The sequence below is a fragment of the Propithecus coquereli genome, unplaced genomic scaffold (genome assembly GCF_000956105.1).
Source record: "Propithecus coquereli isolate 6110/MARCELLA unplaced genomic scaffold, Pcoq_1.0 Scaffold261, whole genome shotgun sequence".
Classification (NCBI taxonomy): domain Eukaryota; kingdom Metazoa; phylum Chordata; class Mammalia; order Primates; family Indriidae; genus Propithecus; species Propithecus coquereli.
Genome location: NW_012148186.1, coordinates 2,923,125 through 2,948,732, shown reverse-complemented (window position 1 = coordinate 2,948,732; position 25,608 = coordinate 2,923,125). Strand labels below are relative to the sequence as shown.

At 50.7% G+C, this 25,608-nt stretch overlaps 1 protein-coding gene across 1 annotated transcript; it reads right to left on the bottom strand.

The window, feature by feature from the left end:
- Positions 1–11,815: 11,815 nt before the first annotated feature.
- Positions 11,816–23,622, bottom strand: TGM1 (transglutaminase 1). Its single transcript, XM_012647265.1, has 15 exons — positions 23,576–23,622; positions 22,542–22,853; positions 22,203–22,391; positions 20,970–21,218; positions 20,500–20,618; positions 20,251–20,358; positions 19,621–19,795; positions 19,083–19,221; positions 18,843–18,946; positions 16,565–16,653; positions 15,943–16,096; positions 15,548–15,829; positions 15,245–15,405; positions 14,758–14,894; positions 11,816–12,220 (listed from the first exon to the last, which is right to left on the bottom strand). The coding sequence occupies exons 2-15, from the start codon at positions 22,849–22,851 to the stop codon at positions 11,992–11,994; spliced, it is 2,445 nt and encodes an 814-aa protein (XP_012502719.1). The 5' UTR covers positions 22,852–22,853; positions 23,576–23,622; the 3' UTR covers positions 11,816–11,991.
- Positions 23,623–25,608: the final 1,986 nt, after the last annotated feature.

Below are 25,608 nucleotides of genomic sequence, written 5' to 3'. Positions count from 1 at the left end.
GTAATTTTTTGTACTTTTCTGTTACGTGTTTACCGTATCGTGTAGTTTTAAAGTTAAAAAAATAGTTAATTCAAATTTTTGTTGCGCACTGAACCCGACTCAGCCCCCGCAATGTAATTGTCTACTTGGCTGTCTCCTTGTCATCCTTTCTGATGCCTCTCCTTATTTCCGTTACTAAGCGCGGAACCTGACACACAATGTACACTCTTTAATTGTTGGCTGAATTACCGTCTTGACCACCTTACAAGGATTTAGTGAAACTACTTTTTCTTTGGTCCATCTCTTCCATTCCGGAGCTAATGGCTCGCACTTCCTTGTCTCCACCGCAGATCAGTCTTCTGAGCCGATCCACACATTTAATTGCCCCTGAAACACCCAGTCCCGAAGTACCCCAATTGGACATGTGGGAAATTCTAGTTATCTTCCTTTTTACCTTCGTTTATTCCTTCTCTAACATTCTTTTTTCCTTTATGTAGATCTGAGTTTCTGACTTATATTTTCTTTCTTTCTAAAGAATTTCTTTTAGTATGTCTTGCAAGGCAGATCTACAAATTGCCTCACTTTTGATTGTTTGACAAATTATTTCTCCTTCTCTTTTGAAGGATAATTTCACTGGACACAGAATTCTGGGTTGATGGGCTTTTTTTTTTTTCCTTAAATACTTTAAATACTCTGCTCTTTTTAGGTAGGCATCAAATCTGCAGGTGGTGGGTGTAGGCCAGGAGGGTGGTTCCTAGGGCCAGAGAAGCTGTGGGGATTAGTCAGGGGAAGAGACTGCAGGGAAACTCAGAACACCTTATAATCATTTGGTACTATCCCACGCCTCCTGTCATCCCTCCCCAGGACCAGGCCAATAAAAGGAAACTACCTGGGAGTCCTCAATGTCTTTCTCCACTTGTGGAGACTGACCTGTTCCTCTGTCAGGAACGTATTTTTGCTTTGAGTAGCTTCCTTTACTTTCACTTTGTATAGTTTCTTTCTTTTCTGTAATAAACTGTTTGTGTGGGATTGCTTTGTATTTGTGATCACTCCGTCATCGGCTCAACTTGGTACCAGTACTCACTCTTGACACTGGGAATCGGGGACAAGGGAACATCAAGATAGACCTAATATTCTCTTCTTCCTTGCATAGCTTCTGAAGAGAAGTCTGAGGCAATTCTTATACTCGTTCATCTATAGATAAGATTGCGTGCCATATCCCCACTCCCACCTTCTTTCAAGATTTTCTGTCTTTTTTTTTTTTTTGAGAGAGAGAGTCTCACTCCGTTGCCCTGGGTAGAGTGCCATGGCGTCATCCTAGCTCACAGCAACCTCAAACTCCTGGGCTCAAGCGATCCTCCTGCCTCAGCCTCCCAAGTAGCTGGGACTACAGGTGTGCCCCACCATGCCTGGCTAATTTTTTTTTTTTCTATTTTTAGTTGTCCAGCTAGTTTTTTAATGTTTTTAGTAGAGACAGGGTCTCCCTCTTGCTTGGGCTGGTCTTGAGCTCCTGAGCTCAAGCAATCCTCCTGCCTCAGCCTCCCAGAGTGCTAGGATTACAGGCATGAGCCACCACACCCAACCTTCTCAGTCTTTTACTGATTTTTAGTTTACATACCAAAAGCAAAAATAAAATTAAGAAATCTACATCTAGGCATATTGTATTCACTCTGCAGAAAATTAAAAAACTGAGTTCCCAGACATGGCAGGATGGGAGGTCAAACGTACCTTGTTATACTGCCTCCTTTTTGTGGTTTAGACACAACAACTGACCAGAATGATTGTTAAAATAGAAATCAGAAATCGCAGGACTGACAGAATGGACCCTTTGTGGCAATATGACACTAAATTATAAACAGGACCTAAGGCCATGCCAGACAGGAGTTAAGTCTCAAGTCTTGCATCCCTACACTTAAAGAATTAACTGTGTTCTAATTGCCGCAAAGTTTTTCTCTAGAAGCTAAACAAGCTCTGGTCTTTTTTCTTTCTTTTTTTCTTATTTTTTATTTTCATTTGTTTTAAGAATAAGCTTATAACAAGCACTGGTCTTGAGATAAGCAATAATAAGACCATTGTAGCTCATTCACCCCCAGACCCTGACTGACCCCCCTGTTCCAGGAGCCATAATTACAGATTTGATTGGATGAGAGGCTAATTTAAGTAACTTTCTCCTAAGAAGAAGACCACAGACTGGTTGTGGCTGGTTTACAGAGGCTGCATATTTGAGTGCATTCATGTCCCTGCTTCACCTTTTGATGTATAGGGCCTAGTTGTAATAAACTTAAATGTTAAGTCTCCACCCCTAAGTGAAGATGGGTCATATGTGACATGAATGTTTGCTTGTCATGTATTCATGTGACTCCCTTTCATGGATATTCATAGCTCCTCCTATAACCTGTTGAATACTTGGCCAACCCATTCCGCATAAATCCCTGTTCCACCCTCCCCTTCCCGGAAGTGCCTGCCTTTCTGTCTCTGCCAGAGGCTACCCTTCCCAGCTTGTCAGGATGGCCACCTTGCAGCCTGTAACCCTTTATAAGAAGTAATCTCCTTTCTAAATTTATAAATTGTGTGATTTTTAAGTTGACGTGTATTTATCCTGCTTGGTGTTCTCTGAGCTTCCTGGATCTGTGTTTTTTGTCTATTGTTAATTTGGGGAAATTCTGTCATTATTGCTTCATTTTTTTCCATTCCTTTATTTTCTTCTCTATCTGCTATTCTTATTACGTACATGCTACACCTTTTGTACGTGGCCCACAGTTCTTGGATATTCTGTTCTATTTTTTTCATTCTTTTTTCTTTTTGCAATTCAATTTTGGAAATTTCTATTGCAATTTCATCAAGCTCATCAATTATTTATTCAGCCATGTCCAGTCTATTCATGAGCCCATCGAAGGCATTCTTCATTTCTGTTACAGTGTTTTTTAAAAATTATTATTTCTAGCCTTTCTTTTTGGTCTGTTCTTAGAATTTCTGTCTCTCTGTTTACATCATCCACTTGTTCTTTCATATTGTCCACGTTTTCCATGAGAGCCCTTATCACATTGACCATAGTTGTTTTAAATTCCTGGTTGATAATTCCAATATCTCTGACATATCTGGGTTTGGTTCTGATGCTTGCTCTGCCTCTTCAAATTGTGTTTTTTTGTGTTTTAGTGTGCCATGTAATTTTTTGTTGAAAGTCAAATGTATGAATAGAAGGAACTGAGGCAAATAAATGTGAGGTTTTGTGTTTATCTGGCCAGGGATTAGGCTGTTTTTGTTGTTTGCTGTAGCTGTAGGTATCAGAGGCTAAAATTTCCCTGGTGTCCTTGTTATTGTCTCTCCCGTTGGTGTTGGTGTTCCCTAGAGACTTCTTAAATAAGGTCTGAGGTGTGCAGTTCTCTCAATTGTATTCCCGTGTTATTATACAAGAGCTCTATTAGTAAGGTGTGGGGGGAGGGAGGAAGAGTCCTATAGTCCTGCATTTGGCTGGGTATTTCCCTTTTCCAGGTCAGTTAGTCTCTCTCAGTGACCTGAGTTAGTAAGAGCTAGTTTCTCTTGAGGGCAGGCCTCCTTAAGAACTGACTGCTCTGAATGTATTTCAAAGTGGCTACTTTTCCCGTCCCCGTGCCAGAAGCACAAGTTGCAGGGCGGGGGGCAGGGGGGGCTGTTCTCCAGCTTTCACTGTGAGAACCTGGTAAAGCTTCTGGCAGTAAAACTAACAAAAGTGTGGGAACCCCCAAAGAATGGGACCCCTGGAGTATTTAATGCTCAAGTTTGTCCACACCGAGCCTCCAGCTATTTCTCAGTTACAGTTTAAGTTTTCCTACCCTGGTACTGCGTCCCACAGAAGGTTCTACTCCTGGGCTTCTGCTAGTAAGTTGTGATTCTCCGTATCCACCTTTTCGTCTCTCCAATTTTAGGGGCAGTGGTTTGCCTTGTACCCTTAATCCTCTGAGAGATCCAAGAACAGTTGTTGAGTTTCAGTTTGTACAGCTTTTTTCTTGTTGTGAGGACAGGAGTGAGGACTCCCAAACTTCTTACATGCTGGACTAAAAACAGGAAGTCATTATCTTTCCTTTTATAATCTTCTCTTCTTGCTGGGCTCCGTATTTCTGTGCATGGCACTCTTCTTCATCGCACCCACAAGTCAGAAACCCAGGCCACCACCCTTAAATCCCTTCTCTCCAGATCTAGTCCATCACCAAGTCTAATCAGTGCTATTTCCCATATAACCTTCAAATTCACCCCCTTTTTTTCATTCTTACTGCCTCTACCCTATTGCAGTTTCTCCCATCTCTCACCTTGAGAGGATTCTGGTCTCCCCACCTCTAGGCTAACCCTTCTAATTTCTTTTCCACGTTGCTTTTATCATGAATCTTGTGAAATGCAAAACTAATATCATTCCTAACTGAAAGCTGCCCCTTACTTTCAGAAGAAAGTCCAAACTCCTAAATATGGCGTAAGGATTTTTAATGACCTGGCCCAAGCTTACTTCTTCAGGCACATCCCTTGTCACTTGGTACTTATCACGTACCTATGTGCCAGTCCTCATCTAACTGTTTGCATTTTCCAAATATACTGTGTTGTCTCACAGTTCTGTGCTTTGCACGTGCTGGGTGATTCCTCTGTACTTCTGTGCCTCTTCACCTTGATTTTTTTTCTCATCTTTCATGTGTCATCTGGTAATCACCTCCATGAAGCCCTTCTAAATCAGCCCAGGCAGAGTCACAGGTCTCTGGGCTTCTCAGCATCCTCAACATCCCTCTGTCACCATGCGGAACCCATCTCATAAGGTTGTAAGGAACCTATCTCCTTGTTGTAAGGATTAAATGAATTAATAAATATAAAGTGCTTGGAACAGAGTCTGGCTCCTGGTAAGTGGCACATACGCATTTACTATATTTAGAATGTTTCCATGTCTTTCACCTCCCCTGAGCAGGAACACCTTGAGGGAAGGAGTTGTTTCTTTCTTTCTTTTTTTTACCTACCTGCACACATGTGCATGGAAAGATTTGTTTTTTTCTTGTACACGTTACATCGCTGGTGCCTCATGCTGCACCTTGTTTGTGTGTTTATAGCTAGCAGGAACAGTTCCATTTTTGCCCTCTTTTTCCTGCCCTGGGAGCCCTTTGTCTTGCAAGCCACTTTTTTTCTTAAAAGATTATTTTATTTTATTTTATTTTTATTTTTTTTGAGACAGAGTCTGGCTCTGTTGCCCTGACTAGAGTGCCGTGGTGTCAGCCTAGCTCACAGCAACCTCAGACTCCTGGGCTCAAGCGATCCTCCTGCCTCAGCCTCCCGAGTAGCTGGGACTACAGGCATGCGCCACCATGCCCGGCTAATTTTTTCTATATATTTTTAGTTGTCCAATTAATTTCTTTTTAATTTTAGTAGAGATGGGTTCTCGCTCTTGCTCAGGCTGGTTTCGAACTCCTGAGCTCAAGCGATCCGCCCGCCTCGGCCTCCCAGAGTGCTAGGATTACAGGCGTGAGCCACCACGCCTGGCTGTATTTTATATTTTTAATCAAAGATTCATGATAGCAAAAATTTAAATGTCTTGGTTAAAGCTGTATTTCATATACTCTACATCCAAACATCCTAATCACAAGACTCTCATTTTATGTTAATGACACTCTAATGAGAAAACTACATGCAAATGTGTTAAATAGTAATTGGGAACTAATATGCAACCTGTATCTGTTCCCAGAGGACATTTCTGTGTGCTGAAACTGTTTTTATACAGTTTAAGCTTCACCTGAGCAGGTTTCCTTATGGTGGAGGATGAAGCCGGAGACTGGTATGTTTCACAAATGTAATGTTATAAAGGGTAAAATCTATGGTGTGTATAAAAGCTGGCATGCTGGAAAATGAGCTCCCAGGTGCAGATGAACTATTGCTTCTCCTTTTGGCTTGAGTTGTAGGTAATAAATCTATTAGCAAATATTCATGTTGTCTTGGCTATTTTACTCCAACATAAGTCCACACATCTTTTGTTAATAAGATAGCAGAAGGCTTCACGGTTCTGCAGGCTGAACATGAAATACGGCACCAGCATCTGCTCCTGGTGAGGGCTTCAGAGAGCTTCCAGTCATGGCAGAAGGCAAAGTGAAAGCAGGCATGTCACATGGTAAGAGAAGGAGCAAGAGAGGGCTTGCAAGCCTTCTTGAACTCAAAGGTTCTAGAAGACATGTGGTCAGGACTCAGAATATCAGGCACACAATCTCATGGCCACTGCTGGCCCGAGAAGGGGGTAGGCAGGGAGAACACAGAACAAAAGTGCAGCTGAGAAGGAAAATGGAAGGTTGTTGTTCTCAATCCTTGTGTACTTAGGAGGCAGACCCTTAGTTAGCTCACTCTGGGTTTCTGCTGTGGGGATTCTGATACATGAAGTCTACGCTGGGGCCCAGATATTTGGATTATTAAAAAAAAATCACAGATGATTGTAATGGAATTGGTCTAGAGATTACACTTGAAGGAAATAGTTTTATTCAAACCAAAGCCAAAATCCTCCAAAATTCACCCAAAGGAATATTTCCAGATAGAAGAAAGTTATACAAAGAGTGCTGACTCAGTCTCTCTGAGCCTCAACTTCCCCTGTGGTTTTCTCTCTCTGGTGAGGGACACCTGTCCCTATACCAGTGGATGACACCACCAATCAGTCCTGTTCCACAAGCCAGAAGCCTGCTCCTCCCTACCTCCCTGGCCACATGCCATCCTTTCCCGAGCCCTGCCAGTCTGACCTCTTGGGTATTTCTTCGAAGCTGTCTACTTCTGTCCTCAGCACCACCACTCTAGTCCAAACCACCATCTCTAGCATAAACTTCTACAAGTGCCTCCCAGTCTGTCTCTGTATGCAGTCCAGCCTGCTCCAATCCATCCTTGACACTAAGACAGAGTATAGTCTGTTCAACACACACAATCCGGGCAAGTCACCTCCAGTCCTTCAAACCTTTTAAAGGCTTTCCACTGCTCCAGGGCAGACCAAGATCCTAAATGTGGCCAATGAGGCCCCACAAGGCTTGGCCCTGTGTCCCTCAGCTTTACTTCCTTCACTCTGTCCTTTGCTCTCCTTGCCACACTGTTCTTCATTTAGTCTTGTTGAATCTTCCAGGCCCTCTTCCACCCAAGGGTCTTTGCGCAGGCTATTCTGTTTGCCTAGAGTGATCTCCCTTCCCTCTCTGCCTAGAATGCCTTCTTGTCCTCAAGGGTCACCTCTTTAGGTAATGATTTCCTAACCACCACCACCATCCTAGGTCATTTGCCTTCACTGCAAACTTCAGAGTCAAGTATTCTCTTTTGTGTTGTGCAGTTATTCAATTAATCTCTGTCTCTTTCTCAGACTGTAAGCTTCACAGGGCAGGAACCAGGTTTGTCCTGTGTTCCAGCAGTTAGCCCATCGCTTGGCACATGTCACCAAATATTTGTTAAATGGCTGAAGGATGGGATCCCTTAGCTACCTCCATGTCTGGGCCCTGGCCTTCAGGATCTTCTGTAAAACTCTGGTCCAACTGTGGACAAAAATTTCCAGGATGGGCCTTAGAACAACTAAAACTAGCCATTATTTTAAAAGATAACGTTATAAAATCAAATTGCAACCACTGTACTCTAAATTCGAGGAACATTTATAAGTCACATTTTGTAAATTTTTGCTTTTAAATCTGTAATTAGCTCCACCTGGATTACTATCAGGAAGATTAAATCTCTCTCTCTCTCCTTTTTCTTTTTTGTTTTTGGTGTTTCTAACCTTCCCAGAATTTTCCAAGGACTCCAACCAAAAGGGCAGGCCTTTTAGCTTCCATGCTGGCTGGGGAGAGCCCTGCTGTCTATCAGGCTTCTTTCTACTCAATGTCCTCTTAGAAAACTAACCACAGGGGCTGGTGCTGAAGCTCTGAGGGTTCAACACCCAGGTCTAGACATTACTCCCCGGCCCAAGGGGTTTCAGGAGCTTCCAGCATTAACCACAGACTTTGTGAAATCAAACTCACCACCACATAGGGTTCAAGGACCTTTGTACCCAGCCTGTTCCCCAAGCCTAGGCTGGGACCCTTCCCTGATGTTGGGGCTCAGGTGAAGCTACCATAGTCCACACTGATCTTCCCAACTTTAAATCTTGAGGCAGAAGCAATTAAGGAGAATACTGGTTCTTCGCAGTCAGGAAACTCTGGGCATCTGATGCAAGGAATCTATCTCATCTCTAGTGATCAGCTTTGTATACCAGGGTTCTGGGGAGAACAAAAGTAGCTCACCAAGACTCAGAGACAATCAATGCCTAGTCACTGCCTAGTGGCACCAACTAAGTGGGCAACTTAAGTGGATTTCTTAAAACTAAGACTAAGAACACCTTCTCTTGATTGAAAAAAAAATTGCACTGTTATAAAAGGAAAATGATTACATAAATAAATGTAAATTGCATAAAGTAGATTTCCCTAGCACAGGTTTCTGAGGTGCAGTCCCAGTAAGAGTTCTGCTCCGATGGTCACTATTCAGCTCCCTAAGTGCCCATCTCTCTCTTTCCTACAGCTAGTCTAGTCGTCCTTCTCACATTCTTCCCACAAATGCTGCAAAACACACTCCTCCACTGCTTCCCCAAACTGCCAGACTCCCCAGCATTTTCCAGTTTAGTTCATCTTCCACTCAACAAATGTTTCTTGAGCACCTACAATGTGCCATGGACTGTGAGTCAGCCATGAGTAAGAGAGAGAAGGTCCCTGCCCTCACGGGCTTACCTTCTAGTCAGAGGCAAATTCCAGGCCTGAAGTCCTAATAGATTAACCCTGGAAAAATGAGGATTCTAATACCCACCCCCAGAGAATTAAGGGAGATCATCTCCAAATAGTACCTAGTTTGAATTTAACTCAAAGTAGGAGATCAACATATTTTTCTTTCCTTCCAGATGTTTGGAGAATAGCATTGCCTTCAATTTTTTTCTTTTTGAGTGTTGCAAGCAATTTTGAGCTCTAATAAATATGGGGAACCAGAATAAAATGAACAAATGTGAGGCAAGTTACAAAGCTGTTAGAAATTTCAAACTCTCACTAGTTTTCCTCCCAGGTGTTCAATGAAAAGAGATACTGTTGTGTTGCTGTTCAACCTTTCTGGAAACTAATTTAACAAAATGTATCAATGACCTTAAATGTCCTCATTTCCCTTTATCTAATCATTCTAACTTTAGGAGGTTTATCTTAAGAAAATAATGACAAACTAGCACAAAGATATGCTTGTACAAAGACATTTATCACAGCTCTATTTGTAATAGCAAAACATAGAGACCATTGTTATTTTTAACAGCAAAACAGTAAATCTCCAGGAATGAGGGAATAATCAAATCATGTTACATATATGAGATAGAATTTGTTCATTTGTTATTAAAAGTGAAGTGTAACCACTGGAATTTTTCCTATAAATTCAAGGAACAATTATAAGTCACATATTATAAATAGTTGCTTTTAAGTTTGTAAGTAACAAACAAGTATTGTGCACCTAATATGCCAGGCCTTGTTCTAGGTGCTAGGACATGGGTGTGAACAAGACAGATAACGTCTCAGCTCTTTGAAGCTCATGTTTTAGAAAGAGGAGACAGAATCTAATAAATAAACACACTAATGTTAAACAATAAGTGCTATGTAGGACACAAAATAAAATAGGGTGATTTGCTAAAGAGATGGGAGGCAGGAAAACTAATCAGTTTGGATGGTCAGGGGAGACCTCCCCAAGGAGGTGACATTTGAACTGAGACCTGAATAACAGGAGAGGACTGGCCACACACCTTCCTCTAGAAGGAAGAGCAGGGGCCAAGCCTTAGGTCAAAGGTTGGAGAGTTTGAGAAGTAGAAGGACCACCTGGCTGGAGGGGAAGGAGCCAGGAACATGTGGGGCAGATGAGGTTGGAGAGGTCTGTGGGAGCCCAGTAGGACTTTGGATTATTCCAAGGATGATGGGAAGGCATTGGAAGGTTTTAAGCAGGAGCGTACCAGGGTGTAATGTGCAGGTTAGGAAAATCACTGGCTGTGGAGAAATTTGATAATATTCAGGAGCAAGAGTGGAAACCCACCAGGGGCTTTGGCAGTTCTGTAGGTAGAGAGTGTGATGACAGTGTCACTGCAGAGGATGAAGATTGAGATGTATTTTGGAGATAGAGCTTGCTAATAGATTGAATAGTAGAGGGGAGAAAGGGGAGGAATGGAGGGTGACTTGTGGATTTTTGTCTTGAGCAATTGGGTCATTATAGTAATACCAAGATGAGAAAAATGAGGAAAGAAGAGTTTGGGGGTGGAATTAAGAGCTCCTTGGGCCACTTTCAGAAGACAGGCTGTGAAGGCAGACTACCAGAGTTCCAATCATATTCTGGACTGTTAAATGATTTTGGACAAATTATCTAACTCCTTTGCCTCAGTTTCATCTATAGAGGGGGCATAATATACGGCCTACATTACAAGGTTACTGTGAAGATTACAAGAGTTATTATATATAGATTAGCGCCTACTTATTTACCCAGTCAGTATTTAGCAAGCATTTATATACACTGACTTCCAAAGGACTTTGCCTTTGTTTGTGTGAAGCCAGTAGAAGGTTTTGAGCAGAATATTGACATGATGACATTCCTGCTCATTCTGGCTGCTGTGGGATGAACAGAGTCTGAAAGGACAAGAGTGGAAGTGGGAGAATGATTAGGATGGGCTGTGATAATCCAGGTGAGAGATGAAGGCAACTCTAGCGGGTGGTAGCAGTAGAGGCGACGGGAGCAGTCAGATTCTGGACACGTGGGTGGAGAGTAGAACCATCAAGACTTGCCGACAGATTGGATGTGGGATGTGAGAGAAAGAAAGGAATCAAGGATGACTTCAAGGTTTTGAGTCTAAGACACTCGGAAAGATGGAATTACCCTTCACTGAGATGGGGGTGGCAGCAGGAGGATATGCTAGAGGGAGCCAGGAGTTAGATTTTGGGTGTATCGCACTTGGAGTGTCTATTAGATATTTAGTAGAGATGTTGAGAAGGCAGCAGATATACAAGTTTGAGGTTCCAGGAAAGCAGCAGGGATGGAGATACAATTTTGGGAGCCAGTGGTCCTCGAAACCATGAGCCTGGCTGAGGTCACGTAGGCAGAGTGTAGCTGGATAAGAGAGAGCACCCGGGGTGGAGCCCTGAGTCACTCTGCACCCTGAGGCTGAGCAGAGGAGGAGGTGCCACTGAGGAGACCACGAATGGCAGCCACTGAGACTCAGGAGGGTGTTGGCCTGGAAGCCAAGACTGGTGTTCCAGTCTTTAAAAATGGTGTTTTCATAGAATATTTAATACTGTGGGGAAATGCTCAGCACAGGCTATGTGGGGAAGCGGCCTGTGAAACATAACATTAACAGTTATTTTCCTGTGCTTCCGGATTATTATTTCTTTACTGTTTTTGTATTTTCTCAATTTTCGACACTGGACATATATTATTTTTGTACAAATTCTTAGATAAGAATATTCTCAGACAAAATAAATATTGGAAGGTGGGTTTTGCTGCTCAGAGAGTACTCCAGCCTATTTCCAGATTAAACACGTACCTGCAAAAGGGACTTTAAGTTCTTCTCTCCTATAGCGGGTGCTGTGGAGAGGGGACAGTCCTACCCCACCCCAGGGGCTTCAAAAGGCTTTGGTCAGCAGCAGCACCCTGCGCTGGGATGGGGGACTGATTAGGTAAAAACTGGAGGGTGCCCTGACACTACTGCTGAGCAGGCACCGTCACTGACACGCCAGCCGCGCTTCTCAGCACCAGGGCACCGGAAATGCCACGTGCATCCCCCAGACAGACTGTGGCCCCACACTGCTTGGCCTGGCATGCACCGACAGATGGACAAAACAGCAGCTTACATTAAAAAACAGTTTATTACCATCTGCGCCACCCCGCACAAGTGAAGACTGGCTCCCTCTCGAGGAGCCTTGGCCTTCCCACCTGAACTCCTGGGGAGCCACTCTGCAGTGGGCCCCCATCTTGGGGCATTGTCCTTGCTCATATGATTCCAGTTCCAGTGCTCCTGGCCTGGGGCTAAGCTCCACCTCGAGATGCCATAGGGATGGCCTCTCCCGAGTGACTGTCACCTCTAGCGTCTGAGAAGAAGCTCCCGCCCCCGGTGGCTGGGGCCACGTCCACCTGGATGACACCATGCACCTGGGAGAGCTGTGGGCTGTCCAAGCTGGCGATGAGCTGGCGGGGGCCTGGTCGCACAGGCACAAACGTCTGTCGTAGTGTCACTGTCTCATTGCCCCCGATGTCCCTGTGGGCAGAGACAAGGTCATGGGCCTCGAGTAACTGGCGGTGCAGTGGGGAGTAAGGACTGATCCAGGGCAGCCAGGAAGGCAGGAGCAGGAAGTGGAGCCATTCGGGCATTTCTGGACTCAGCTGAACTCTCCACACCCAAGGCCAGGACGAAGCCCAAGCCCCACAGCCACCTCTGCACAGCCATGTCAGCAGCAACCTGCCCAGCCGCCTGAGCTGGAAACCTCCCCGTCCTGCCCTCCCACAGCCACCTGCACATCCCAACTCTAGTACTCAGCTCCAACTTACAAAGGAGTGTGGGGGCAAAGGCCCCGCCTGACACCGAGACCAGAGCAGGGAGAGATCTTGACATTCCCAGCCGGAACATGGAAAGCAGTTTCTCTTGACAATAATGTTAGTTATTGCAATATAAAGGTTACTTTCTGAAATATTACGGTTCAATTATAATGTGCCTGTAACCGAGTATAGGTAATGAAGCCAACTCCCTGACAAGGACACCAGAACTTAGACACCGAGGTGAGCATTGTCCTTCCTTTGTTCAACTATGTTGCCGGGCTTGAAACATTTTACAAAATGTTCAGATCCGTTTAAACCATGCACACACGCACACTCAGGCACACACACACAGAGGGGTCCCCCTGTGCCTCGTTTCTGACTGATGGGGCATTACTACCCACCTTGTTCACTTACCTTTGTAATTAGTCTCAGCTCTAAATGACTTCAGGCTTTTTCCCAAAGTCAAATCCACCCCCTAAGAAGGGAGACTGGCCACGCTAAGGACATTCTAAAGGATATGATTCAGGCTCTGGGGGAAATTCCCAGGAAGGGTTTGGAACAGACTTGCAGCCTCCCTGGTGACTGCTTTGGCGGTGACAACAGTCATCTGGAGGAGTAAGTTCTGGAATGTTTATGAAGTGGCCAGGCACCATGCTGGGGTGGCACACCTTACGGTATAATGGGGTTTCATACCACTGCCTTTGATGTGCAAATGAGAGGCCAAGTACACCCATCTTGGAATCTAATAAATCTGAGCCAACAGCTCAGGGACATCCCCCTCAGGCCCCCCGATTGTCCTGGTGGCCCTGGCCTGGGCTCGCAGGAGCCAAGGATCCACAGAATGTCCAAGAAGGACCTGCCTTGAGAAACCGATCATCCAGCCCTCTCATTTACTGTGGGGAGACTCACACAGCCCACGCCTGAAGAGAGGGGCCAGGTCTCCCGGCACTCAGGGCAGTGGTCCTTCCCTTACTTTTGGGTGGGCCAAGAAGCAAAGATGTGGTGGGGCTGCTGAGGGGTGTCTAGCTCTGGGGGTCCTTCAGGATAGCAGGGACCTCCCTCCATCTTCACATGGGTGGGGGTAAGAGATGCCTGCAGGGCCAGACTGGCAAGGTAGGCTATCCAGGCATCTCAGCTCTACTCCCTGAGCCACCAGAGACCCTTTCAGCATGACATGACAAAAGTGCTCCTTTGTAAGGTAACACAGCATTCCCAGGGGCCCAGGATGGGGCAAAGGCCACCACCAGGAGAGCCGCTGTGCGTGAGGGGGAGGGGTCGGCAGGGCGGGCAGGGTTTCTCTCCCTCAAGAGCCCTGTGTCTAAAGAGAAAAACATCTGCCCCACAGAGCTGGTCTAAAAGGTCAGCCCGAGCCTTCTCTGCTGTCCCTCCATGCTTTTCCTGCAGAGGGATAGGGTAGCACATGGGAGTCTGTGTCAGAGATGACAGCCACAGGCCCAGGAACATGAACACTGTGTGTGCCCTCATGGGGTTCAGAGCCTCACCTGGCCCGGGATCAAGTCCAGGCAGGCTGGGTGAGGGCCTGAAGCATGGGGCTTTCTCCTCTGGAACTGCTACTGGCCCTCATGGCACAAGCCAAGCAGCAAGCTCAAGAGCCTCTGTGTGGAGTGCACCACGGTGGGAAGAGCAGAGTCTGCCCCTTACAAGCTGTGGGACCACCAGCTTCCCCATGTGTAAACGGAGGTGATGATGGCAATAATAAAAATAACAACTATCCACGGAGCACTAACTTTGTTCCAAGCACTGCACTAAACTACCCTCGGTCCAGGTGCTATTGCTATCCTTACTTTATAGGTGAGAACACTGAGGCTTAGAGGAGATAAGTCACTTGCCCAAGAGCACACAGCCAGAGAGTGGTGGAGCTGGGACTTGAACCCAGGTCTTTAGGGTTCCAAAGCTTTGTTCTTAGTCATATGATGATCTCTAATATACTTTAAAGGGTTTTCGTGATCTCCAAAGGAGATGATATACCTGCAAGTGCCTGTGCTGAGCAAATGTTAGCAATGAGTTACTAATGATTCCTGGGTGGCACTCTAGCTCAGGGACACAGAGTGTAGCACTGGGCACCCAGCAGATCCTTAAATACTGGATGGACTGAACTGAGTCAGGAGGTACTGCTGCTTTGTTGGGTCCTGGCAGAACACACCTGTCCAGACTGAGCGAGGAAGCAAAGCTGGGACCCAGGGTGGCCATGGGGAAGGCCAGGGCAGCAGCAGGGGCAGGAGAAGAGGCCAGACTCACCCAACATTGAGGATCTTGGGTCTCTGTAACCCGGAGCCCTCTAGCCGGAAGATGACGTTGGTGAGGGTGACAGGCAGGGGGTTCTTGAAGACGATCTGTACTTCACACTCCTGGCCAACCACTGCTGCTCCCAATAACTGAGAGAAAAAGAGGCCCACCCCCCACATCAGAGACCCTGGAAAATCTATGGGGACCGTACCCTGCACCAGAGAGGGAAAACTCCCCAAGTCCCACATAGGCCCCTGAGAGCACGCTCCCCAAAAGTCAGAGAGGAAACTCGAACCTACTCCCCAATGACAGCTACCACAGAATCAGGGATATGAGATCCCATTCTACAGACAAGGAAACTGAGGCCCCAGAACCCAGAGCCAGTCCTTGACCTTTTTCTCCTAGAAAGACTAATCAGGCCAGCCTGCTCTTGGCTTAGCACCCTCCTCTGCTGGCCACTGCTCCCTGGCCACCCCTCTGCCCAGCAAGCTGCACTTACCGTAAGGGAGAGGTCTGGGGTGCGCAAACGGAAGGTGTGCTGCTTGGCCAGCACCTGCCCATTCTCCTTGACGTGGCCTGAGACATTGAGCAGCATGGCCCCCTGGTCCACCAGGTGGGGCTGGTATTCCTTGTAGGCCACAGGCATGGCCACGTGGTCCGCTGGGGAGAAAAGGCATGGCATCACCAAGGCCTGCTTTCCCACATGCGCCCCCCAGGGTGCTCCTCATTGCTCTGGGGGTCTCCATGTCCACAGCCCTGGGGTGCCTGGCCATCTAGGCAGGGCTGGATGAGGAGCACTTACAGGCCCCTGGTGCCAGCACCACTTCCTTCTTGGTCTCCTTGAAGATGGTCCCAGTGACGCCAGTGTAGAAGGTGACCGAGAGGTAGAGGTGCAGCTTCACAGTGCGGCGGCTGCTGCTGCGATTGGTCAGCAGCACAGAGACCGTCAGATCCTGCCCCATCACTGCGTCCTGCGCCTCCACCTGCATCGCCACATCCTCTGCTGAGTCCCGGGTGGCATACACGTTGGGTTTGCTGCCATGGGCAGCTGCCGTCTCCACTGCCTTCCGCTCTGCTTCTGAGCCTGGGGGTTGAGGGTCAAGGGTGAGGTTCTAGCTCCCGCCGGGGGTCGGGGGTAACTGCTCAGCAGGAATACTTGGTGTGGGGCCCAGAGCTGGCTGGGGTAGGGGATAGTACCTTCTGGGTGCTTATAGGTGTGGGTGACATCCTCCCGCATGTTGGAGCCGATGGCCTTTGTGACGATGAGGGAACCGATGGCCTTCTCCTCCACATATACAATCTTGAAGCTGCCATCGTCCTGCCGCTGCCAGTACACCTTGTCACTATTCACCTGTTAGGGGTGTGGGGGGTGAGCAGGAATGAGTGGGCCAGAGGGCTGCCTTCCCTGACCCCAGGAGCTGTGGGGCAGGGCTAGGTCCCAAGTGTGGGAACTTCCTGGCAGAGCCCAACCTGGAGACGTTCCTGAGCTGAACCAGATGAGGCCAGAGAGCAGGGAAGAAGCTGATCTGGGAGGCTCCTTGCATTTGGGCATTAATAACAGTAATCCCTTATACTTGTTTGCTGGCTTTATGACTTGTGAAGCAGTTTCATACCCATTATCTCTTTTGATCCTGAGTACAGGAAGCAAGGCAGCCATTATTATCCTCTTTTTACAGTTGCGGAAACGAAGACTTGTAGAATGGAATGAGCGACTTGCCCAGGGTCACACAGCTAGTCAGTCAGCAGGGAAGTCAGGACCTGAGCCAGCGCTCTGGTCACTCCAGACAGCCTGAGGAGGCACCTGGAGGCCAGCCCTCACCTCGGCAAAAATGAAGGGCGTGTCGTACTTCATGTAGACCAGGCCATTCTTGACGGACTCCACGGAGCAGGGGCCACAGCAGAAGATGCCTAGGGAGTGAGGCAGGACATAGGTAACAGAATGAGAGATCTGGGCAGGCCGAGAGTGACCCTCAGGCCCTGGGGAGAGGCCCACACAGGGGCCATCCGGGCCCAGTGCCCATTTGGAGTCTCCAACCCCGGGAGGGAAAACAAAGAGGAGAGCAGCTGCATTTGGCTATGTCAGCTGTGCTCAGCCCAGGCTGCTCTGCTGGAGGACAGGGCAGGGAGCAGGGGTGTGGACAAGCCTGACTTGGTGACCAAGTCCTTGGGACACTTATTCTTGGCTGGCTGAAGTTGGATGACCACTGTCTGTGACCCCTAGAGGACAGGCCCCCCACCCTTAATCGGGTCCAAACCGGAGCCCACAGTGGTGGCTGGGATCACAATGACACCACCACCACTATTCCAGAAAGGTACAGAACAACCCCTCAGCTCTGCAGACTGTTGTGTCCTGTCTATTGGGGAGTTGGGGCAGGGGAACTGGTGGGAAATAGATTCTGTCCTTGTCATACTCAGGAGGGTTTCCTAGAGGAGATGAGCTGACGGGAGGGGGACTGGCAGAAGAGGACAGAGCCAGAAGTGAGGGCCATCCAACAGGAAAGAATGTTAGACAACACCTAACACTGTGCACTCCTTCACAGACGGGGAAATGGGCCCAGCGAGGCCAAGCGTATGCCAGGATCTCACAGGACAGTAGGCAGAGACAACCTAGAAGGAGCTAATGTTTACTGAGTACCTATGATGTTCCAGGCATGCTGCTAGTCCTCTCTGATGTATGATTTCTCATTTCATCCTCCCAACCACCCTATATGGTATCTGTTATTCCTGTATTACATATAAAAACACCAAAGCTTAAAGGTTGCAGGTGCTTGCCCAAGATCACACATCTGAGAAGAGATCAAGTTAGAATAGAGCCCTAATCTGGCGCCTCCAGAGCCCCCTGCCTGCCATCCACCCCACCACTTCCCAGAGTAGGGGCCAGAACTCAGATCTCCCAGCATCTGGGCCACACTACTCCAGGATCGCAAGCATGGAGGGTTGCACAACTCAGGGGACACTGTTCACATAGATGAATGGGAGGGAGCGGTGTGAGAAGAGACCAGGAGAGGAATGTAAGCTAGGCAAGGGCTCTGTGACCTGGGACAGGGCTCTCTGACCTGGGGCAAGGAAGAGAGAGGCTGGACAGAGGGCAGCTGCTGGGGCAGGCTGGCAGCCTGGGGCTAGAGTTTCAAGGGGGGAGGGGGGTGCTGTGTGAGAACAGAGTGTATTTTTTCAGAAACACATGCGTGGACACAAAAAAGAGACTGGTAGATTATGTCAACAGTGATTATATCTTAGGGCTGGGTCAGAGGGGCCATTTTCTTCTTTGAACGTATGTGAGCCCTGATTTTTTTCTATACCATACGCATAACTCACAGTGAGCAATGGAACATACAGGAAGGAATGGGTGAAGTGAGAGTGCATGTTAAAAGGGAGGGAGTCAGGCACCAGATTCGCTCAGTTGCTGACCTATTACTGCTCTGTGCCCCAGAGAAAGTCACTCCACCTCTCTGGCCACCGTTTCCCACATCCCATAGGGCTTGGAGCGGGTCCCAAGCCTGGCTGGTCTTCAGAATCACCAGGGAAACCTTCCAAAATATACGTTACTGGAATATATTCTCAGAAAGTCTAATGTATCAGGTTTGGGGTGGGACTTAGGAATTTACTTAAAATCTTTTTTTTGGAAAAAAACCAAAAACCTCCTGAGAGAATGGGGAACATTTACACTTTGTGTTACTCAATTCTATGGTTCTTTTTCCTTCTGTGCATGCATTACTCATAATAATGACTTTTTTAACTTTAAAAATATATAAATAAAAGATAAAAGGGTACTTCAATTAATTATCTCCAGGATATATTAGTGAAAAAAGCAAGTAAGAATAGTGGATTTGGGATGGAGGGAACCTCTCACTGAATACTCTTAAGTCTTTTTACTTTTGAACCTCCTGAGTATATTAACCATTATAAATAAATAAATAAAATTTAGGCAAATAAATAGTTACATAGAAAGGCGAAACTAAACTAACAGCTGCATGGTGGTTCAGTTAATTAATAAGTCTGTTTAAGAAGCTGAGGGGTTATACTGTGGATTTTGTCACCCAGGTGGGGGAGATGGGCAGGGGCCCGGGGGCCCAAGGGCCAGGCAGGGCCCTCCTCACCACTGCTGGTCTCCTGGGGTGTGGCGTCCACAACCTGCCACCCATCGAAGCCTGAGGGCAGGTCCGGCCTCTTCATCCAGCAGTCATTCCACACATGGAAGTTCCTGGATGGGCACCAAGGGAGGGCTGGGTCTGAGCCTCCTGTCCAGGGCCTCCCTAGTCCCCCGCCTGCCTGCCCTCCACACCCAAGCCTTCGGACACTGTTCCTCTGCAGGGATGGGCAGTCCGGCCCCAGCTCACCAAACAGAATCGTGGTTCAGGTGCTCAAGTGGCTTCATGTTCTCATCAAAGTAGATGTCCATGGTGAGGGACGTGTCTGTGTCATGTGCGGAGTTGAAGTTGGTGACCGTGCGGGCGGCCAAACCCAGGCATCGCAGCACTGTGGAGGAGCGGGGGTGGGTTTGAGGGCAAGGCAAGGGGCAGGTGAGGCATCAGATCAGGAATGTCAGGGGGAAGGGCAACTGGGACTGCCCCGCTAGGCATGGGCTACCATGGTCAGGGTCGCCAGGTTCAGGAGGCCTTTGGGCCACAGAGCACTTGGGATTAGGGGAAGCTACGCCACCTGGCTATGTCCCTGCCTGTCCCTTCTCCCTCCTCTCGCTTAGGCCTCTCTCTGTTGTTAACACTAATTAATGATAATTAAGGCCAACCTGTGTCCACCCCCACCTGTACCCTGCACTGTAGCGACAGCTGGGCCTGGCTGGATGAGGGTGGAGCCTGGCTTCCCTCCCTCCTCCTCATAGGGCCCAGACCACTCCTGTCCCAGGTCCTCCTCTACCTGTGGTGGTCACGCCAGCAAAGACCCAGCACTGGCCATAGGGCACAGAATAGCCCGTGCGTAGGTAGCTGAGCAGGATCTCCACGCTGCCCACCCACGCTGATGGGTTGGTGCCTTGGGAGTAATCACCAGACCAGTTCCCAATCAGGACTCCATTGTCATCCAGGGAGTTCACCTGCCCAGGACAGGATGGCGTGAGGACGAGCTGGGGGTCGGGCTCAGGACCTGCCATGTTGTCCCCAGCCCAGCCCCTGACCCTGTAACCACCCCTCACCCCTAAATGCCTCAGGATCTAGACATCAGCCTGAGCCCCACCCACCTCTCCCCTGAGCCATATGCCCTCCCACCCCTGGTCTGACACAGGAATGCGAATCCTGGGTGTGCCAAGTTTTGGGGCTGGCCCTACATTCCACAGGAGCTGGGATAGGAGCCAGGAAGGGTGGGGTGGGGTGGGGTGGGGGGCAGGTGAGGGAGAGAAGAGGAGGAGTGAGACCCCTTCCTGCAATACCCTTTGCAAGGGCAGGGCCAGGGCTGGGGATCCTGGAATCCAGAAAGGGCAGGGCCAGGGGCTGGGGCAGGGAAGGCAGCAGGTGGACACACAGCAGGGCTCAGAGACACGAAGATGCTCACCATGGCAGAGATGACCCGGGAGACATTGACTGGGTCCCCGCGGCCTCCATATGGCATCCCCCGCCGGTCCAGAATGTACAGGCAGGCATCCAGCACTCCGTGGTCAAACTGGAAGGAGGGAGGGGGCGCAGAGGTGACAGTGGGCCACAGTCACCTCTGCCCTCTATGGCTGAGCACTAACCCTAAGCCAGCACCCTGCCCCATCCCTACCCCCTGCTCCCAAATTCATGTGACCCTGGCCAGCCATACCTGGCCATAGTTCCAGGTCCGCTCGCCAATCTGCGCCTCGGTCCCGTAGTAAATTCTCCCCGACTCGTTAAGCACGTACTCCTGCCGCCAATCCTCATGGTCCACATACACGATGTCCTCTGTGTCCCCAGAACACATATCTGGTTCCCTCCAGCCCTCTCCCTGGGCCCCACACGCTCCTCGCCAGTTCTGCAGGACTTGTGTCCGCAGAGGAAAATCAGCGGATGCCTCTAGCCTGATGGGCCTGCTCTTGGGGGAAGGTTGGCCATAGCCAGGGCCCTTCACCAGGAGGGGTGAGACTGGCTGTGTGACCTTGAGCAGGTCACCATTCTGCACTGGGCCTGCACTGCACCTGAACAACGGGAGGCTGGCTTCTCCTAGGCCAACACCTGGGCACCCATTCGGGTCCTAGGGAAGGAAGCCCTGCCCTGCCCTCCTACCCACCCTCTGCTCCTGAGCCCACTGCTCACCTGGGCACCAGGGGTTGAAGAGGATGTAGATCTCATTGCGGGGGTCAAAGGGCAACTGGAACTCCCCAGCGTCTGTGTGTGTGCGGACTGTGAACTGGAACTTGCCGATGATGGCGTTAGGGGAGGTGTGGACCCGCAGATTCAGGTCTTTCCCACTGGCCTTGGTCACCTGGGCCTTCCAGCCCCCGCTGCCTCCCTTGCCCACGGGGATGATCACGTGAGTGCCCTTGCCCACCTCAGGGTTGTTTCCTAGAGATGGGAAGTGGGCAATTAGCTGGTGAGGCCTCCCTGAGGAGAGGGGATGGAGCTTTGCTTTCTCCCAGCCCCACCCAAGGTGTGTGTGAGCCACTGTGTCTGTGTCCCTGAGTTGGACTAACACCTTATTCTGTGACAGTCTCCCTCAGAGCAGGTCTGTCCCCACCCAGTGCTTGCCCACATGCCAGGGCAGGGCCCCAGTCCAACATCCCAAACCTGTTCCCCTGATGCTGAACTCAGAGGTAGGGAGGAGAGACCAGGGCCGTTGTCACACTCTGCCTGCCTGCCTGTCTCAGTGCCTGGTGGGAGGGGCAGAGCTACCCAGGCCAGCTGCAGAGCCCCCAGCCACATACACAAGGGCAGTCCAGATCCTGAAGGCCAACCCTGCCTGCTCCCTATGGCTGCAGCTTCCAGAGCCCAGGGCGTCCCTGGTGGAGGTGGTGGGGATACCTGGGAAATTAGAGGCTGAGGTGGGCAAGGTTAGGTCCTAATCAAAGGGTAAGAAGAGTTGCCTGCCCCCGGCAGTGGCATAATCACCAGCCTGGGAAGTCAACGGCCACTAGGCAACACGGTGAGGGAGCCACCTGCCCTGGGTCATGGGGACAGAGATACAGAGACTGAGAGAGACAGAGTTGGGGGTGGAGGTGGAGGGAGAGAGAGAGAGAGGAGAAATCCAGCTACGACCTGGGGAAGAGCAGACCTGGAAAGGACACAGCTTGAGGAAACAATGCTCAAGGAAACACGGTGGCAGACCCTGAAGAAGGACTCTGAGACAGATGCCCCTGGAGGCTTGAGGAGGGTGAGCTTGGGACTGTCCTGAGACACACCCCTAGGGGCACACACACACCTGCACCTGCCTTATCTGGCAGAGGTGAGGAGTAGGACAGGGAAGGAGCCTAAAGACCTCTCTGACCCTAATGCCAGCTCCTTCCCCCCAAATCTAGGGCCTTTGCCCTTCGCGATCCAGGCCCCACTGACCGATGAGCAGCTCAAGGGTGATACGATCGGAGGACTCGTAGGGCCGGGACAGGAGGATGACTATGTGGAAAGGCTGCCCGCGGCGCACAATCAGCTCGTCGTACTCGAACTCGTCCGTGTGGTGCTCCCGGCGGTTCTGGTCTGAGCGTGAGCTCAGCAAATCCACACCGGTCACCACCAGCATGCCCTCTGCAAGGCCACAGCTCTGGGTCAGTGGAGCCCCCAAGGGGAGCCCAGGCCTCATCATCAGCCTCCCAGCCCCCCAGAGAGGCCAGGATGAGTCTCAGGTCCCCATTAAGGCCTTTCCGCTCTCAGTCGAGGTGGACAGGTTGGCCTCACCTCGAATGGTGCCATCTCCTGCTGCGTTTACACCGCTGCCCCGGGAGACAGGCCGGCGGGAGTCTGAGCCCCCAGAGTCAGTTCTTCGACCCCCAGAGCGGGACCCTCGACCCCTGGAGCCAGAGGGTTCGGGCCCCCAGTCATCATCCGCCACATTTCGGCATGAGCAGCAGCCACAGCAGCGAGCCCAGAAGCCTCTTCTGTGAGAACGTCTGTCTGGCTCTGGCTCCGGCTCTGGAGAAGGCGTGGTAGGGGGCTGCAAGGGGTTCCCGCCCCAGCGGCCCACATCTGAACGAGGCCCGTCCATCATCCCTGTGAGGAAGAGGCAGGGAGGCTCTTTACCCAGAAGGCCCCAGCCAGCCCACTCAGAAACCCTGACCCAGACAATCTGACCTTGACTGGGAGGTTCCGCACCCCCACCCCCTGCATCTAGAGACCCTTTCCAAAGACTCCATTCGGACTCACCCAGAGAAGCTTTCCATACTGGGAGAGGAGCCTTCCCCCCACTCCCATGTAGACATCTCCCAAATCACATCCAAAAAACAGATGCCCAATGGAGAAACCCACTCAAGGATCCATCCCAGGAAATGCACATAGTTCCTTTCATGGACACTTGTCAAAGCCTCAAGATCCAGCTGCACGGACAGACGAAGGGTGCCCCAGCATCTTTCCACCTGCCAGCTCCTCAGTCTAGAGGTCCACGACACTGACCGCCTCTAGGACCCACTTCTTAGCAGAGATCCCCCACTCATGGCTCCCCACAACACAGGCAGGTGGCTGAGGTCTGGGGTCCTTGGCATCCCCATATGGGGGCAAACTCCCTGCAGGGCTGCCGGCAGGGGCGGGGTGCGGCAGGTGCGCGGAGCCCGCGCTCGACTGGGGGAAAGCGGAGTCTCAGCGTGCCTGGGCAGCCCTGCGTGGCTGACAGGTTGGCCGCCCGCACCCCACCTTGCTGGGGTTGGACCTTGGCGCGCGGCCCCCAGACAGCGACGGCCCCAGGGCTCAGCACTGCTGTGCCGGTTGGAGCCCCTCACCTGGCAGCGGTATTGGCGACGGCAGAGCTGAGTGCTGGCGGGACAGATGGGACGGGATGGGGCTGGACGCCGCCGCCTGAGTAGAAGGTGTGGGGCCAGCCGGGTGAGTGATTTATGAGGGGGGAGGGCGGGGCGAGCTGCACGGGTGAAGGGGAAGCCTGGTTGCACCAACCCCTGGAGGAAGAGGCCCGGCCTCCGGGGGCTGTCTCTGGAGGTAGGGGCGGGAAACTGTGGCCGGCCCCACCCGCTTTCCCCTTTCTAGGAACTGAGCTGATGCTGGGCAAGAGGTGGGGTCTGTCAGGGCTGAGGCTGGGGAGAAAATGGAAGGCTTTGGTGGGGTCCACGGCGCTCTCGGCGGATGGACCCCACACCAGGCCGATTCCTGCCAGACCTGGTGTGTGAGGAGCCCCTTTTCCCAGATGAAGAAACTCAAGGACAATGGGGCAGGGGGCCCCGTCCACCCACACCCCCGTCTGGCCCACCCTGTGGCCCCAAGCTCGCTGCATACCTCTGCTCTCACAGGCACCTGCTGCCACCACCCTGCAGCCCAGGCCAGGCTCTCCTGTGAAACTGGCCCACGGGCCTGGGCCTGGAACTTATCCTGCCAGGGAGGTCCCAGGATCCTAGACTGCAGACTGGTGACATCAGCAGCCAGGCCCTCAGACTGGCTCCACCAGCCAGCCCCTGACCTGCCGGCTCTTCCAGATCTGACCCCCACCCCCTTCTATCTCTGCTTCCTCCTGCTGCTCCACAGCCCCCGGCATGAGTGAGCTGCCCCCAGCCCCTCAGTTTGGAATTAGGGGGATCAGAGTGGAGCAATCTCGTTTTCTCCCCCCAGCCTGGACGCATGCGGGAGGCGTAAGTGGGACCCGAGGCTCCCTCCCAAGGCTGCAGAGCATCCCCTTCTCTCAGTGAGAGGAGTGTCTGGTCAGCTGGAGTCGAGGATTCCCCTCTTCTCCAACCTAGAATTTTTCCTGGGAATCCAGACCAACCGGCTACAGGCACCTCCCTAGTGTTCATCCTAACTCCACCCCTGACACTGGGAGAAATGCCAGGGATGCCACTAAGACAACCCCAAGCAGAGAGGCGGTTAGGCATCCTCCAGCAGACGCTCTGTGGCTCCTGCTCTTAGGTCCATCACCAAGGGGCCTCTCCCTTCCATCCCACTGGTGTCCCTGCTCTGCCCATGTGCCACCAAACAGAAGACAGTGAAAACAGGGTTGGCAAGAAGGCACAAGGAAGCAGACTCCAGGAGAGGCTGTTTGGTGACGCAGGCAGGGAAGTGCCTCCCAGAATAGGGACAGAGAGACTCCAGGACCTGGCAGGGAGCCCTCCACACCCACACACTACACTTTTCTGTCCAGCTCCAACCCCCAGAATCTTGGGGCAGTGGGGGGGTCCTGCCCCACCTCCAACACTCTCAACGGACACATCAGCAGGAATCAAATTCCAGCAGGTATGAAGCAGGTCAGCCAAAGGGCTTCATTGAAGGGCTGGGTATGCATCACTTTGGATACGGGAAGGGGCAGGGCCCTGACTGTCCGGATGTGTGTGAGCACACGTGGGCCCAGGCAGATCCCACAGAAGCAGGAAAATGCCTTTGTCACACTCTCTCCCTCTCGTTTTAATCAATCTTTCTCTCTCCCCACCCAGCCAGGTTTGACTCAGTGTCCTAACCCCTGAGCCGCTCCCCTTTCCTCCCTCCAGGAGGCCCGGTGCCTCAGGACTTTCAAAGTCAGGACAAGGTGTTTGTGGTGGGGTGGGGGTGGGGGCACCATGGGAGCAGATACCCAGCTGGTACCTCTGCGAGGAGGCCAGGCTGCTGCCCAACCTTTCCCTGTCAGTACAGAAGCAAGAACATGAGTCTAGAGTCCCTGACCAAGGGGCAGAGATGACTTCCGTTCCAGCACTCAGGAGCTCAGTAACCTTGGGCAAGCCCTAGCAGCAGTTTCCTCGTCAGTACAATGGGCTCTCATCCCTGACAGCTTGCGAGGCCAAATGGGATCAAGTGATTTCAAGGGCTCTTCAACCGC

Bases quoted from the DNA above. Each gene is read 5' to 3' on its own strand.
- TGM1 (XM_012647265.1), bottom strand. From the start codon at position 22,851: ATGATGGACGGGCCTCGTTCAGATGTGGGCCGCTGGGGCGGGAACCCC. The intron at 21,219-22,202 runs GTCAGTGGGGCC...TCCCATCTCTAG, and splicing joins CACCCTTGAGCTGCTCATCG to GAAACAACCCTGAGGTGGGC. The intron at 12,221-14,757 runs GTGAGTCTGGCC...CTCTGCCCACAG, and splicing joins CCCAAGATCCTCAATGTTGG to GGACATCGGGGGCAATGAGA.